Genomic DNA, 15,731 nt, shown 5'->3' with positions numbered 1-15,731 from the left:
TGAAACAAAGAAATAACAGAGAGATAAGCTGAGCATATTTTGTGGTCCCTTAGTTGGTAACATTTTATACAACCTTGTGAAAATATTATAACCGGAAATTGACATTGATAAATTCCCCGAGATTTAGGTTTCCCCAGATTCTGTTCTTGCCTTTTTAAAGCCACACACCTCTCTGTTACCAGTCTTCACAATCCCTGGCAACTGGTAATCCATTTAAAACATTTCAGCCAACCCAGTAATGGAATATAAAATGTGCCACGCGGGATACGTCTTTATGGTATTGGCTTTTCTCATGCATCGTGGTTCTCTGTAGGTTCACCCAAATTATACCTTATCAATAGGTCTCTTTTAAAAATTATTATTACTGGGGAGTGTCTGAGTGAAGTGATACCCAGGCTGGTTTTGCTGTACGGCTCTTGCAACTAAAGCTGTAATGAACATTTATTTGGGTTCAAGTTTTCCTGTTGATATGCATTTCCATTCCCTTGGATAAAGCCTTAACATTGTACTTATTCAATTAATATTCAGTTTTATAAGAAATTATCAATCCCTTTTTGAAATTTTTTTTCATTATTGTGTGTATATCGTGTGTATGTTGGAATGTAAGTACATGCCATAGTGTGCTGGTGGAGGGTAGAAGCCAACTTTGTAATTGGCTCTCTCCTTCCACCAGTGTATATAAACTGGTGGGTGCCAGGGTTGGACTCAGGTCATTAGACCAGCTGAACCATCTTGTCGACACAGAAATTGTCTGACTCTTTTCTAGAGCAAGGGTGCTATATTGCTTTTCCAACAGCGCCATATGAGTGGGGGGGGAGGGGAGTCCAGTGTCTCAGCATCCCGGTCAGTAGCAGGTGACTGTTACTGTTCCTAGTTTTTAGATTGTGACATGTGTGTAGTGATGTCCCTTGTACTTAGTTTGCATTTCCTTGGTGGTTAATGAAGTTAAATATCCTTTCATGTGCTTGTCATCTGCATATACATTTAAGGGAGTTCATTATTTCTTTTCTTTGTGTTCTTTTATTGGTGCTGGGAGTTAAAACCCCTGGGCCTTTCTTATGCTAAACAGATGCTGACCCTACATTCCAAGCTGTCCCTGCTAGTTACCCTCTGTGTGTGTGTGTGTGTGTGTGTGTGTGTGTGTGTGTGATTTTCTAATGAGAGTTCTTGGTTTATTTTATTATTTGTGTTATTATTTTATGAAGCTTAGGCTGGTCTGAAGTTCACCATCTTCCTACCCCAGCCTACTGAGTGTAGGGATTACATTATATATCCATCTCCGCTCATTATTCTTGTTATTTACTTTGTTATTAAACCTCCTTGGTACCCCACTAGCTAGAGGAAAAAAAATCTAGCTCTGTAGTTTAGTATGTAAGACCTTTTGTGTCTGACCACAGTCAGCTTTCCCAGGCCTGTAATCTTATTGCCCACCTACAGTAATCTGACCATGCCTGTTCCCCTTACAGCCTTGTTACACTGTCCACTAAACCCTCTCCCCAGACATTATTTCTTACCCTTCCAGACTTGATTCAGTGTTACCCTTAAGGATACATTGTGGCTTACTCTTTGTCATTCTTTCTTTTAAGACAGGATATCTTGTAGACTGGGTTAGCCTCAGACGTACTGTGTCCCAGAGGATGACTCCAACCTCAGAGTCTCTTGCCTTCACCTCCCAGGAGCTGCAAGGACAGGCCTGGGCTGCCACACCCAGTTCTGCACAGCGCTCGCTCGGTGTGAAACCCAGGGCTCTGTGCCTGCCAGGCAAGCGCTCTCCTCCTGAGTCATATCCCTAGTCCTGCCTCTTCTGACGTGGGACAAGGAACAGATACACTCCCACACACACTTCGTTCCTTTCTATCCGTTTACCCAGTTTCATTTTCCGTTCTGCCGTCTCCCGGTTCCTAGCAGTTATCTGTTTCTGTGTCCCTTTAGAATACGGCCTTCATGATAGGGAGGGGCACTGTGATACTAATGTCACTAATGCTTAGAACTTTTTTTTTTTTTGGCATAGAGTAGACACTTAGTAAATGCCTGTTGAAAGAACCAATGTGGCAGTACATTTTTGTACATCTGTGTCTCTGCTCTAGCCCTTAGCATATTGCCTAACATATACCGCTCAGACTACAATAAAAACAGTAGTGTTTTCTGTATTTCTATGATATGCCAAGCAGAGCAGGGTACCCTGTTCCTAGGGGTTTGGCGCTTACGTAGAACTAACTTACCATTCTTTTGTAATACATCATTCTCTCCCTCTCCACCCGCAAATACGTGAGAATCAACGTGAGAGATTACAAGCACCTTTGGATCATTAGCCCCAGCTGATCCTGGCGCAGATTAGATGACTACATCTGTGCAAACAGGAGTCAGGTTAAATATTACTTTTATTTGTATGAGGTCAGACGCGAGCTGCATTTCGAGTAAACTCGTGTGTTCCGCTGATCAGGCTTCCAGAGTGCACAGGAAACACCTGTTAATTTTGGAGCACAGTTATGACTTGGAGAGCTACTGCTGTTGACTAAAGAGTGTTCCTGTGGAGGAGAGCCGACTTAAAGGCCATTCGTTGTCCATCTTTATTAGTTATTAGTGGGCACCTGACTGTACTGTGAAAAGGCTAAACAGAAAAAGTTACTGTTGCCAGATGGGGTGGTGCACGCCTTTTATCCCAGCACTCAGGAGGCAGAAGCAGGCGGATCACTGTGAGTTCGAGGCCAGCCTGGTCCAGGACAGGCTACAAAGCTACAGAGAAACCCTGTCTCGAAAAACAAAGCAAAACAAAAAGTTACTGTGTCTTATCTAAACCCCATGGTTCCTCTTCCCCAGAACTCCAGAGAGAAGACTTTTTGGTCTAAATCCCCACATACCCATAGAGCAGTTCCTAACAGTGTCTTACGTAGACCTTGCATTTCTTACGTTTCTATGGTTCTGATAAAGCATCATAACCAAAAGCAACTTAGGGAGGAAAGGGCTTATTTCATGTCAAAACTCTCAGGTCCTATTTCACCGTGGAGGGAAATCAGGCCAGGAACTCAAGCAGAAGCCATGGAGGAGTGCTGCCTCCTGACTTGTTCCCCAAGGCTAGCTCAGTATCTTTCCTCATATAACACAGGGCCACATGTCCAAGGGTGGATCTGTCCCCACTGAGGTGAGCCCTCCAGACCAATCACTGCTCAAGAAAACACCCCACAGACTTGCCTGAATTAGGGCAATCTAATGGAGGCATTTTCTCAGTTGAGGGTCCTCTTCTCAGGTGACTCTAGCTCAAGTCAAACTAACCAAATAATAATAATAATAGTAATAATAATAATAAAGAAACCTAACTGGGACAGACCTTGTGATATCATGTACTATTCAGAAGGTGCGAAGATAATTGTATAACTGAAAATCACAAATTAACAAAACACTTCGAAGACTGAAGAAATTCATTTTAAATAAAAGAACTGTCTCTGTGTCTTAAATGAGCTAAGAAAAGTAGTTAAAAAAAATCTAGATAGTCTACATATAGTTTTGGAGTTATACCAAGATGTCCTAGTGAGAGGCTTTCTGAAATACACACACACACACACACACACACACACAATGCATGTGTATTCAGGAGAAAAGAGCAACAAAATGATTTGTGCCTGCTTGTGCTCTGCTCTCTTTCTCTTTTTATACAGTCCAAATACCAAACCCAGGGACAGACCCACCCACTTTTAGGCTGGGCCTTCCCACATCAATTAAGGTAATCAAGACAGCCCCCCCCCCCCAGACTTGCCATGGGCCAGTTGGATGTAGACTTCTCTTTTGAGGACTCTGTCCCCTGGTGATTCTAGATTCTGTTAACAACTACTAGGACCATTACAATGTCTTTCCTCTTAATGTCTTAAGTGTTCTTTCTAGTTCTGGGACTGCATAGTGAGCTCTCAATCAGCGTACACTGCCAAGTAAAACCCTGAGTAAAATGATAACAAGAAGCGTGTTGGACAGTAGAACCTGTTGTAGTCTCCGCACCCAGGCTCACAGGCACGAGGAGCAAGGGTTCCCATAGAGCCCACGCTGCAGAAGAAGATGTCCTTTTCAACAACCAGCGTGGAGAAACTGTTGGTCCTAATGTTTGTGAAGAGTAGAAATGGAAAATCAGAAGGGCAAAAGCTATAAGAAATGGATTTCAACTCATGAACATACATAAAATCTTTCAGTAGGATGGAATTTAAATACTAAAAAAGAAGCAGATGTGATCTAATATACATGGGAAGAAGGAAAAGACAAGATTTCCTGAGTAAATTGGGAGCATGGGGACCATGGGAGAGGCAGGGAGGGGAACAGAAAAAAATGTAGAACACAATAAAATCAGTAAAAAAAAAGAAGCAGATGTATAATTGTAGCTAAGATTGAGAGCTTTTCTGATGCTAGAATAAGTTTAGGTATGCTTTTATCAGTGGGTTTTTTGGTTAACTGTTAATTCTTTCACACAGTAATAATCTAAAGTGAGATCTTGGGCTCCTTTTTGTCTGTCACTGTGTTAGGTATCAGCTGATAGGAGCTCTAAGGCAGGACAGTGTTGTAATACATGCTGGAGGGTCAGGAATGCAAGTTCAATCTATCTGTTTTATATAGCAAGACCTGTTGGGAAGCAAATGAACCAAAAATATAGCGATTCTATACAGTCTTAATTCTCGCCGAGCCTCACATTGAAAAAGCAGAAGGTGTTCTGTGAACCATTCTGTACTCTCCAAGTGAGTGTGTCTTCTGTGTGCCCACAGCAGTCTCGGCCCAGTACGGGTTTCTGTCTGCGACTCTGCTGAAATCCACTGGGTGGACTCTGTCAGTCAAATCTGTGCATATGAAGGCAGTTTGCAGGAGTTGGTACATGTTTCTGCTTTACCATATTATCTGATGCTCAACTGGAAACATCTCTTCTTCCTTCTGTTTACCTTGCGAAACATAAAGAATTGAATGTTCCCCTTGGGCTGAGATGGAAGAAGAGATCTGGGGTACTAGAAGAGTTCCTTTAGAGACTGCGGTCAGGAAGCTGAAAATGGTTGCTATGGTTACTCATAGCAGCGTGATCGGACCGGTTTGTTGTTGTTATTGTTTTCATTTATGAGGAGGACCAAATGGGAATACCTGTCTCCAACCCACCCTGCCTTTGACCTTTTCTTTCCAAATATTAAAAAAGAAAATATTGTTAATAAGAAATGCTTAAAATAATTGAGATTAGTAAACTTGGGCAGGGAAAATGGGGGATTTTAAGCTATGTGTTAGCTTAATTATAAAAACTATATAGAACATTTTAAATATATAAAATAAGAGGTAAATACTCTTTTCATTCTCCACTTGCTGGGGAAGGCTTTTTTTTATTTTTTTTTATTTTATTTTATTTTTTTTTGGTTTTTCGAGACAGGGTTTCTCTGTGGCTTTGGAGCCTGTCCTAGAACTAGCTCTGTAGACCAGGCTGGCCTCGAACTCACAGAGATCCGCCTGCCTCTGCCTCCCGAGTGCTGGGATTAAAGGCGTGCGCCACCATCGCCCGGCTGAAGGCTTTTTTTTAAAAAAAAAAAAAAAAAATTTAATTGTTTTTGTTTTGGCTGCCAGTTTGTTTTTCTCTTCAATATGGAAAGTTTTAGCGTAAATGGAAAGTTTAGGAGGAGTCAAACTGTCTCTGGAAGTCTATTGTTTGAGGAAAAGGGAAAGAATGACAGGCTGACTGTGCAGTTTGCTCAGGATCAGAACCCCATCTTCCTCTTCAAAGCCCAACCCTTGGCTGCTTGTGAACAGGGAGGACAACGTGTGCCCTGGGCAGAGAGGTGCTGCTGGGTGCCGCTTCCATCTGCTCATGAGTTCTTCTTCCCTTCCGTTTTTAGAAAGAACAAAGTCAGTTTGTAAAACTTTCGTGCTAGGAGAGAAGTCAGCAGCTTGGCTGTATTCATGACAGTGGTTTTCAGGGCCAGCCATAGGCCCTTTTCTGCTTCTCCCATTCCTCGAGGTGATTAATTGCTATACAGAGAGCTAAAGGATGTGCTTAAGACATAGTGGGATACCTCCAAGTGAATCAGTGCCTTAGGTTAGTGACTAAAATCCCTTTAGAGATACTTGACAGTACCATCCAGAGCCCGAGGATGTTACTGTATGGGTGGTAAGCTTCCCGGAAGCATTAAAATTAAGTACAAAGCCCTAGGTGTGCTGCAAAGCTCACGTGACTTCAGTAGAAAGGAATTCACCAGACGGTTTGGTGGTTTGACTGGCGGTGAGCAGTTTCCCATGGCATAGTGCAGAGACGCTTCTGAAGTAGTTGTCCATACAGTTCTGGATCTCAAGTGTCTATAGCAATCATTTTTCCCTTCAGGATTACAGATAGATAACACCGTATAGGAGAGGATCCAAGGACGGGCAGACTAGTTCTCTGTACGAAAGCATCGTTTGTGAATTACTTGCGTTGATTCTAATAGTCTCACAGAGTTCTGTCAGGTAGGCCCCTTACTTTCTTCATTTTATGAATGAGAAAACGGAGGCACGGGTAGGTTAAACACTTAACTAAATTTCATGAAAGCAGTAAAAGCAGGCTGAGACCCAGACACTGGTAGTTGTGGCCCAGAGCAGGTATATTTAAACTGCAGGCCAGCAAACGTTTCCCTTAAAAGGCCAGTGGGAAATATTTTATACTCACATAACTTTCCTCTTTCATGCAAAGCTGTACAGATACGAGCCCAGTAAAACTTTATTTGAAGGCACATTTCTTTGATAACATAAGCTTCATTTTGCAGTAGGAAGCAAAGTACCCTTGCTTCATTTCAAAATGCGGATTTTCATGCTTCATGAAAGTGGAAAAAGCCTCAGAGACTGCATTTCAAAGTTAAAGTTTTGATGTTGTATAGGATTTTCACATATCGAATAGGTTTTTTTCACCCTTTGAAAGGTGACTTAGCAAGACAAGCGTGGCAATCTGTCTGCAATGCCAGCATTCATGTGACTGAGGAGGTGGGATTGTAAATTTTATATTAGCCTGTATCAAAAAAAATTGTTAACTTTGTAGGCATTATAAAAATAAATGTCAGGCTTGATACACCTAATTGTACTAGACTGTACTTATGCTCAGATATTAGGATTAAGTCTAATTCTTTCATGCAATAAATAGACCTGGTTTGAACTAATTCTGGACTTAGCAGAGGTGAATAAGAATAAATCTAGGCTTTTCTATCTACTTGATAAACCCTAATGTCTTTCTCCTCTCATGGCTGTTTTGTGTATGTATGTGTGTGTGTGTTGTTGTTTTGCTTTGCCTTTAAAAATTTTATTTTTAGAATTATTATTTCATTTTATGTGTTTGAGTGTTTTGCTTGCTTGTGTGTCTGTGGACCATGTGCATGGCTGGACCTTGAGGAAGTCAGAGAAGACATCGGATCCCCTGGAACTGAAGTCAGGCACAGTTGTGAGCCACCATGTGGGTTCTAGGAATTGAGCGTGGGTCCTCTGCAAGAGTAACAAGTGGTCTCAAGCCATTATATAGCTCTCCAGCGCCTCCTTTTTTTTTCATTTCCCCTCAAATCCTTCCATATGCCTCTCCTTGGTCTCTTTCAAATTTATGACCTTTTTTTCATTAATTGTTGTTTATACATACATATGTATTTACATAGCTATGTATATTCCTAAATGCATAAAATTTATGACCTTTTTTTCATTAATTGTTGTTTATACATACATATGTATTTACATAGCTATGTATATTCCTAAATGCATAAACACAGCCTGCTTAGTCTGTATACTGTTACCTGTATGTATGTTTTCAGAGATGATCCTTTGCTATTGCATAAGCAGTTAGTTGACGTGCTGTTTCCTGGGGAAGACTATTTTGTTCTCAGCAAAGGCCTTATGAGCTCCCGCTCTCCTCCCTGTCTTCTGCTCAACTCTTATTTGGGCAGTCGTGTGGTAAGACTTCACGGCTGTAGCTCCTGACTTTCCCAGGAGACACAGTCTCAAGCAAACTCCCTGCTCCTTTTTCACTGGCATGTTTCCACTCCTCTTCCTGGGTGACCCCTGGTGTAGGAGATACGTTGTAGATGCATCACTTGGGACTAGGCTCCACAATTCTGCATTGCTACTGCTTGTGATTGTCTGTAATGGTCTCCATGTGTTGCAAAGAAAAGTCTCCTTGACGAGGGGTGAGAACTACACTTATCTGACTAGACCCTGAAGATTAGTTAAATTGTATTTATTTATAATCTATTGAATATGATAGACTGCTCACATTATTTCATTAAACATTAATAGCAGGTGGTATTCTTTCAGTTTTATAGTTGAAAGGAGCATTTAATTAGAAAGCTTAAATAGATCACCAGTTATATATAGACAAATGAGAGGTGGAGCCTGGCTTCAAATACAGGTGTGTTTTGGACTGAGACAAGTGTTCTCCTTTGTTCCTAGACATGTTTGGTACTGTAAAGAAATGCTTGGAATTCTATTCTCAGTGGTTCTTTATATCTCCCTTCTTAAGTGCATGTTTATTTTCGCTTCCTTTAAATTCTCCCTGACTCTAGTTTTAGAAGATGTTATCATAGTTTGCTAGCACTGACTGTCAAGCTTTTTTTTTTTTGAGGGGGTGGTTCTCAAAGATTCTAAAAATAAACAGAATTAGTCAGCAGCATAGCTAGTGAGGTGCAGTGATGTGTCGGATGAAGAGAGTGGAGAAAGTCAGGTGTAGTAAGAAGCACATTGCTAGAATCCCTCTACCCAGGAACGTGAGTCAGGAGGATCAGGAGAATAGCTCAGCCTACACAGCAGACTCTGTTTCAGAGAAACCAAAGAGAAGATGGAAAAGGGCTGCTGCTGCATTAGTGGTGGAACACTCAGCCCACATGGGTGAGGCCTCGGGTTCTGTTCCTCGATACTGAATAAAAGGGAAAGAATGGAGGAAAACTTTATGCCCATTATATTCTCCAGTTTTGAGAAGATTGGCCCGTGTGTCCAGGATAAGGTTGTTTGCATCTTTGGTGTTATTGACCCATAGCTGTTCTAGAGTAGATTTTTGTTTCAAGACAGGGTTTCTCTTAGTAGCCCCTGGCTATCTTGTAGACCAGGCTAGCCTCAAACATGTAGAGATCTGCCTGTCTCTGCCTCCCGAGTGCCGGGATTCAAGGCGTGCGCCCCCACCGCCCGGCTAGAATAGACATCTGTCAGTGTTGTGTCTTGTACCTACGGAAGAGAAACTTTGCCAGTATTGTTCGTAGGTATCTGTGAGTAAGGAAGTGAATTAAATCTCTTCACGAGTCACAGTCTAGCCCTGCCTGATGTCACCTCCTTGCAGGCCGCAAGCCCCTTTCCATCCTTCTCCCTAAGGGGAGTGGTCCTTACGGTTGTGGTTGCAGCTTCTGTTAGGAAGCAGGTCTGCATAAAGCAGGATCTGGGAGTGAAAGCAGATGTCCTTTGGGTGTAGCTATTACGGTTTGCTTGTAATTCCTCGTACTTCACACAGCGGGGTCTGTGTGTGACATAACATTTAACATGCGGTAACAGGGAACATGTTACTAATGTTATCTTAATGCCTTCCCCTTGAACGAAATACAATTGGGCATATACATAGTCAGCTTTAGACTTCTCTCAGTGTGGTTTCAAGGTAGTTCTTTTAGAAAGCCCCAAACGCACCTGCTTCTGCACCTCGCTCCTAGAGTATGGCGGTCTCCCTCCTGGTTGTTTGAATCGCCTCCTCTCCACTTTGTGAGTGAGTGATGGAGCCTTAGCCTAGGGTTATGACTCTGGCTGCACACACAAAGCCCATTTTCTTTCTCTAACAGTCTCTCTGCGCCAGTTTTAAACCATCTCTAGTTCACATTTCAGGGAAGCAAGGTATTTTTTTTTCAAGCCACAGAGCTGACTTGCTAGTTTTTAAAATTAATTTATGAAAATTTACTTGTGGGATGGCACACGTGTTTCCCTTTGACGTGCATGGAGGACAGAGGAGGACAATTTGAGGAAGTCCATGCTTGGCTTCCACCATGTCCATCCCCAGGATTGAACTCAAGTCATCACTGAGCTAGCTCCCTGGCCCAGCTTGATAGTTTGAAGGCTCTATTGCTAGGCCCCTCTAAAATTTATGAACCAAGAACCACTAATCGTGTATATCCTATACCTTTCATTTTTTCATTTGTTTTTTTCTTTATTTTGGGTAACTCCTACTATCTTTTTAACTTTTCAGGACTTTTGTTCTGTGTTAACCAGCTTTTAACTTAGCAGGGTTAATGCACTGTTTACCTGTGCTCCCGATTTGTTTTTAACTGACATCATGATAACGAAACTTTCTGCTTTCATCTTTTCTTATTTCCCTGAAATGACCTAGATCTTTCCAGGTTGTCCTGGAACTCACAGTTCTTCTGCCTCAGCTTCACGGGAGAAGGTTGGAATTGTAGACATTTACCATCGACCCAGCTGATGAAATCATTGCATCGTGAAATTAAAACGACGTTTGCCGCTGGGCGTGTTAACGCATACCTATATCCCAGCACTCCGGAGGTTGAGACAGGTCCATTGAAGTTAAGGCCAGCCTGGGACTACAGTCTCTGTCTCAAGAGGAAGAAGAAAAAAGAGGGAAGATGGGGGGCAGGCAAGAAACAATTGCTGTAGGGAGGAACTGCGGATGACTCCATTTATCTCCACGTAGAGTCCTTTGCTGACTGTGGAACTCGTTCAGAGATAACTCTTCCTGTAACTCTGCTGTCACTCAGCTTTTAGGGTGCCACCCAGACTCCGCACATACTATCCTGTGTGTGGAAAACCTGAAAATATGTCTCAGGGACATGCGACTCCTAAGAGGTCTGCTGGCAGGTGAAGTGACCAGTAAGCCTACTTTGTAGGCTGGGCCAGGTTTTCATAAAACAGTCAAGAGCACCGCGGAGCTTGTAGGGGAAATTCCAGAGGTACTGCAGGACTTCAAAGGAAACTTGAGGAGAGCGGTTTGGGGCTAGCCTTTGTAGCACAGCAGTAGAGCCCCCGCAAAGCATGGGGTTCATCCCCTGCACCACGAAGAAAAACAAACAAACAAAACCAAACAACAATATGTGAGAAAAGATTTTCACATTTTTGTTGCTGTTGACTTGATCCGTGGTTTTCCTTTGATGCTGGAATCCATGATTTTATACGGGGAGTGAAGTAACCACTTCGTGGTGAAATTTTGAAGCCTGTTAGTCTTACATAATAACTGATAGCTTGTTAAAAATTATTTCCCATGTAATGTTCATCCTTCAAGTCTCTTAATCTCGCATTTCTGCTCATTCTGTGATACACATGAAAGCAGCCCAAGGAAACACACAGTCCGTAGACTAAACGGAAGAGCATCGCGCGCACGTGCGCTTGTTCTCCTCAGCTCGGGTCGGGGTCAAGGGTAGAAGAAAAGGCTGGAGTTCAAATTTACATGCTGCGACTCTGTAAGGAGACAGACACATTATCTTGAGCCGCCGTTCTCAGAGTTGGGAGCTGCTCGGTTTCTAGGTGACTCACTCTGGTTCTCTGGCTGTCTGCTGTGCTCTCACCCTTCCCTTGTACCGGCGCAGAAGGGTGTTTCTTCGACTCAGCAGGTTTATGTTCTTGCGATCTGGAGGAAGCCAGCAAAACACTTTCTAAAGGAGGACCTGTTGCCATAAAGTTTTATATACAATTTTATGTGCTTTTCCAGCTGAGAGAGAATGTTCTGTCCACATAGAATTTAGCATGGGAAAAATTTAACTCTTAAAAAACTGTATTTACAAGACTGTGGCATTTGGAATCAAGGGACGGTGCCTATCAACAGCAGTTGGTTTTCTGGCTTGGTTTTCTCTTGACTTTCTAGAACTCTGTCTCTTTTAGAAGCAAATCTGATTTGGAGTGGGTGCCTGAGGGAGGTAGAACTGAGTGTGTGTTCTGCTGTTGAAGCTCCCGAGCCCTTACTTCACTGTTCCCGTGAACTAGACAGGAAGATGTGGAGGGAACCCTGATCTGCCCCACCAGCCTGCAGAGCAGTGTTAGGCGTTACTTTCTTCTATGCAAAGCATAGAAGAGTTCCACACTGCGGGATCGGCGTCAGGCCTCAGTCCAGAGCCTGCTCGTTATCAGAAGTCTGAAATTATCAAGGTTGACTTGGAAGCAGTACTTAATTATATGGGCAAACAGTTTAATAACTGTTATCAAAATCAACAAATGAGTGTAGATTCTGGATGCTGTCTTCCCCATGGGCCGCTAAGCCCTTTGTTCCTTTACACTCAGGTTCCTTATTCCCAGCCTGCTCATGCCTTCTGCTGGTTCCACTTACTCGAGTCATTCCATGTCAGGCCTTCCAGGAGACAATGTTGTTTTCCCCCTCTTACTCCATCCCTTCCTCTCAGTCCCAATGTCCCCAACTTCATCCTTTCACCATTGAGAACTGTGAAAAGTAGCCTGGCAGTGGTGACAGGAGGCAGATCTCTGAGTTCAAGACCAGCCTGGTCTACAGAGTGAGTTCTAGGACAGCCAGGGCTACAGAGAAATCCTGTCTTGAAAAACAAAAACAAACAAAACAGGTGAAAAGTACTTGTGGAGATATTCCATGTCAGGCAGCATGCGGGGATTCAGCAGCTGTCCCTGTGCTTACATGTTAAAAGTAGCCATGGTGTAGTGCTTACATGTTAAAAGTAGCTATTGGCGGGAGGTGGTTTAGGGCCCAGAAGAGACTAAGAAACCAATCCGTGATGGGGGGTGGGTGGGTAAAGAGAATCTGGGTAAGTTTTAGTCAGCAAGCAATCTTTGGAAGTCAAAGTATCCCAGTGTTTTATGTCAGTAGTCTGGATTCATGAAGTTTGGTTTTCACTTTCTGTGGCATTGGGATTGACCAAGGAGCTTGTAGATGCCGGAAAACCCCCGTGCCGTCCAGCCTCGTGCTCAACCCTGTGCGTATGTACAGCTTCTTTCCCTGCTCCTTTTTTAAATAGTGACTTTCGCACTTCATTTGGAGCCCTGTTTGGTTGTCGATGTTGTTTTCCGTCTTGGTTTTAGAGCCCAGATTGACCTCAGACTCGTAATCCTCTTGTCTCGGCCTCCTGATGGCGAGCTAGGTTCCTGGTGTGTGCCGTCATGTTCTCTCTTGAATTCCCAAAAGCGAGGACAATAACTAGCTATCTTCTTGTGAAAACGCCTTTTAAATGGTTGCCAGACTCCAACCAGAATCAAAGCCCAGGGTCCTCATCACCAACCACCTGAAATCCCGTATCCAGAAAAACCCTCCGATGGGCTATGGAAGAAGTTTCTAGAACAGAGTTTCTAGCTCTACCTGGATCCGGATCCTGCAGGTCGGGGGAGGGAGGGCCTGGGAGCTTTGCATTTTTTAGGAAGTTCCCAGATGTTGCCGGTAACTGATCAGAAATGCAACCTGTGCTGAGAGGGCAAGTCTAGAGGGTCAAAAGAGTAAGGAACGAAGGTGAAAACGGCTGGGCTGGCTGTGAGCTCAGTGAGAGAGCTGTTGCCTAGTACGCACTGAGACCCTTCTCTGGTTCCCAGCACAGCCAATTCCCGCCCCCACCCCGAACCCCTCCAAAGGTGAAGGTACTTTTTCTTCTAGCTACGTGAATAGGCGCTCTGGTCTCCATCTTGTTTGCTTTTAATTATTCTTGCCAGTGCAAATCGAACACGAATAGCCCAGCTGAAGTGGCTCTCCGCCCTGCTTGCAGGAACAGTTCATTTTGTCAGTGATCTGACTGGAAAATCCCTGCCTCTCTCCCACCCCAGGATGTGAGTCTCCCGCTTGTCCAGGCCACCTATGATAAAGGTGTGCATCCACCCAGCTGAGTGATAAGAGGCCCTGGCCACTGAGTAACAGGAAGCCAAGTGCTTGGTGGTAGGAGGTGTTCCTTTTGGCATATTGCCTAGATCCAACTGGTTTGTGTAGCCGTTGAACTGCAGGAATGGTTTCTGAAGCCAGTCTGTTATTCTACAGTGTGTCCAGGACCTGGCAGGAAACTTATCCTTCACTTTGAAGACTCACGTTAGAAATGCTCGTATTTGGAACTCTGGCCTGTGACCTGCCTGTGACCCGAGAAAGAGCCACAACAGGAACGGAATGCAAATTTCTCTTCTACTAGAGCCTTCTTCCTGATGATTTTTCTTCAGCTCTCTTAGTGGCCTCACCTACTCTACTCGGCACATGCCCTGGTAGACTAGCTGCTGACTGCCACCAGAAAAGCAGTTGGTTGTTGGCTGAGACCGTTTCCCACTGTGCCCGAACTCAGATGGTGGAGTTATACCCAGCCGGGTGTAGAAAGGCAGTTCTAAAAGGGTCTTGTTTCTGAATATGCACATCCTATGCCAGAATGATTCCATCTTCTGCCTGGGGAACTTGACTGTGGAATTCCCCTTACAAAATGGATTGAACCGTGGCTCTGAGCCGCCTGAGATCTGTGTGGACACACGCAAAGCCTCGGTGAGATCAGGCTGTCAAGGAAAAGCTGATTAATGGCCTGGAAGTGCTTTTCCAACTTCAGCTGAGTCATAATCACCTGGAAGGAGGGCTCGTTTAAATGTCCTCATTAGATCACCAGGCTCCCTTAGGGTTTCTGTAGGAGGCTGGAGCCTGACACCCTCTAGGTTCACTGTCCTGCCTCCATCTTGAACTGCAGGTATCTATGAGTGATAACTAGGGTGGTGGGCACGTGCTCACTGTTACCCCTGTACTGGTGATTGGACACTCAACTGTCAGGAGTTCCCAAGCTTTACAGATTTGGCATTTTGGTGCTGTTTTTAAATATCAAGGCCGAAGTTCTCAACAACGTCTAGTGTGCTCCCTCTCAGTCTTCTTGGTTTGTACCAGGAATCAATAGAGACTCAGTCTTCTAAAGCAAGGAGGCGTGGAAACAGAATGGAGGCAACTGGGAAACTTGCTTCCTATTATTACATATCCTGAATCACAGTCTAACGAGGAGAGCCAAAGCCGGAACTCAAACTTGGAGGCAGGAGCTGATTGAGAGGCCATAAAGCAGTACCACTTACTGACTTACCCCTCTTGGCTTGCTCAGCCTCTTTCTCACAGAACCTAGGACCCACAATGGCCTTCATTATTATCAGTTGAATTTGCACTAAAGTCAACTGTTAAGCACAGAGTGAATTTGAGTTTATACCAGCTGAGTCGGGCAAGGGCAAGGCAGGGTTTGACTTGCCATGCATTTTCCATTTCTCTGAATCCCATAGGCGCAGTCTCTCCCATGACTGGGATCAGGCAGTTGATGCTGGTGTGTGGAAGGTGACTAACGGGTATCCATCTCTGTTGACGCAGCTCTGCAACATCGCAGGAGAGGCACGATGGTCCCCATCTGGGTCTTGGTGACCTGCCCTCTGATGAGGAAGTCATCAATAGTTCTGATGAAGATGACGTCAGCTCCGAGTCCAGCAAAGGAGAGCCAGACCCGCTGGAAGATAAACAGGTATATTTTGGCAATCAGTTATTTCTGCTTTTGTTTTTCTTGGCCTGCCGCGGTGCATGGGAATGCGATCTATCATACTGATGGGAAAACAGCAGTAGCACCCCTCGTGAGTTAGTCTGGAAATGGTTTTCAAGTTTAAGTCTTGTTCCTGCTGTAATGTAGCACCTACAGTGTTTCATATCCAACCGTGTGAAATTATTTCACTAATGGCTTTTTATATGTGCATATATGTATATGTATAGAAATGTATGTAGTTATGTCTAGTTCGTAAATCTCTCTTAGGGCTTGTTCTTGTCCTGCCACTGATTCTTATCTTTCTTTGTTATGGGTTCTTTTTTGTTT

At 43.8% G+C, this 15,731-nt stretch overlaps 1 protein-coding gene across 2 annotated transcripts in view; it reads left to right on the top strand.

The window, feature by feature from the left end:
• Fgd6 (FYVE, RhoGEF and PH domain containing 6) overlaps positions 1-15,731 on the top strand; it is a 118,949-nt gene that overhangs the window by 25,158 nt on the left and 78,060 nt on the right. For both annotated transcript variants that reach the window (XM_075954196.1, XM_075954197.1), the window contains exon 3: positions 15,242-15,389. In XM_075954196.1, the coding sequence (XP_075810311.1) occupies positions 15,242-15,389 (148 nt within the window). The remainder of the gene's footprint in view (positions 1-15,241; positions 15,390-15,731) is intronic.

Source organism: Microtus pennsylvanicus, chromosome 20 (genome assembly GCF_037038515.1).
Source record: "Microtus pennsylvanicus isolate mMicPen1 chromosome 20, mMicPen1.hap1, whole genome shotgun sequence".
Lineage (NCBI taxonomy): Eukaryota > Metazoa > Chordata > Mammalia > Rodentia > Cricetidae > Microtus > Microtus pennsylvanicus.
This window is presented reverse-complemented; position numbering and strand designations above follow the sequence as displayed.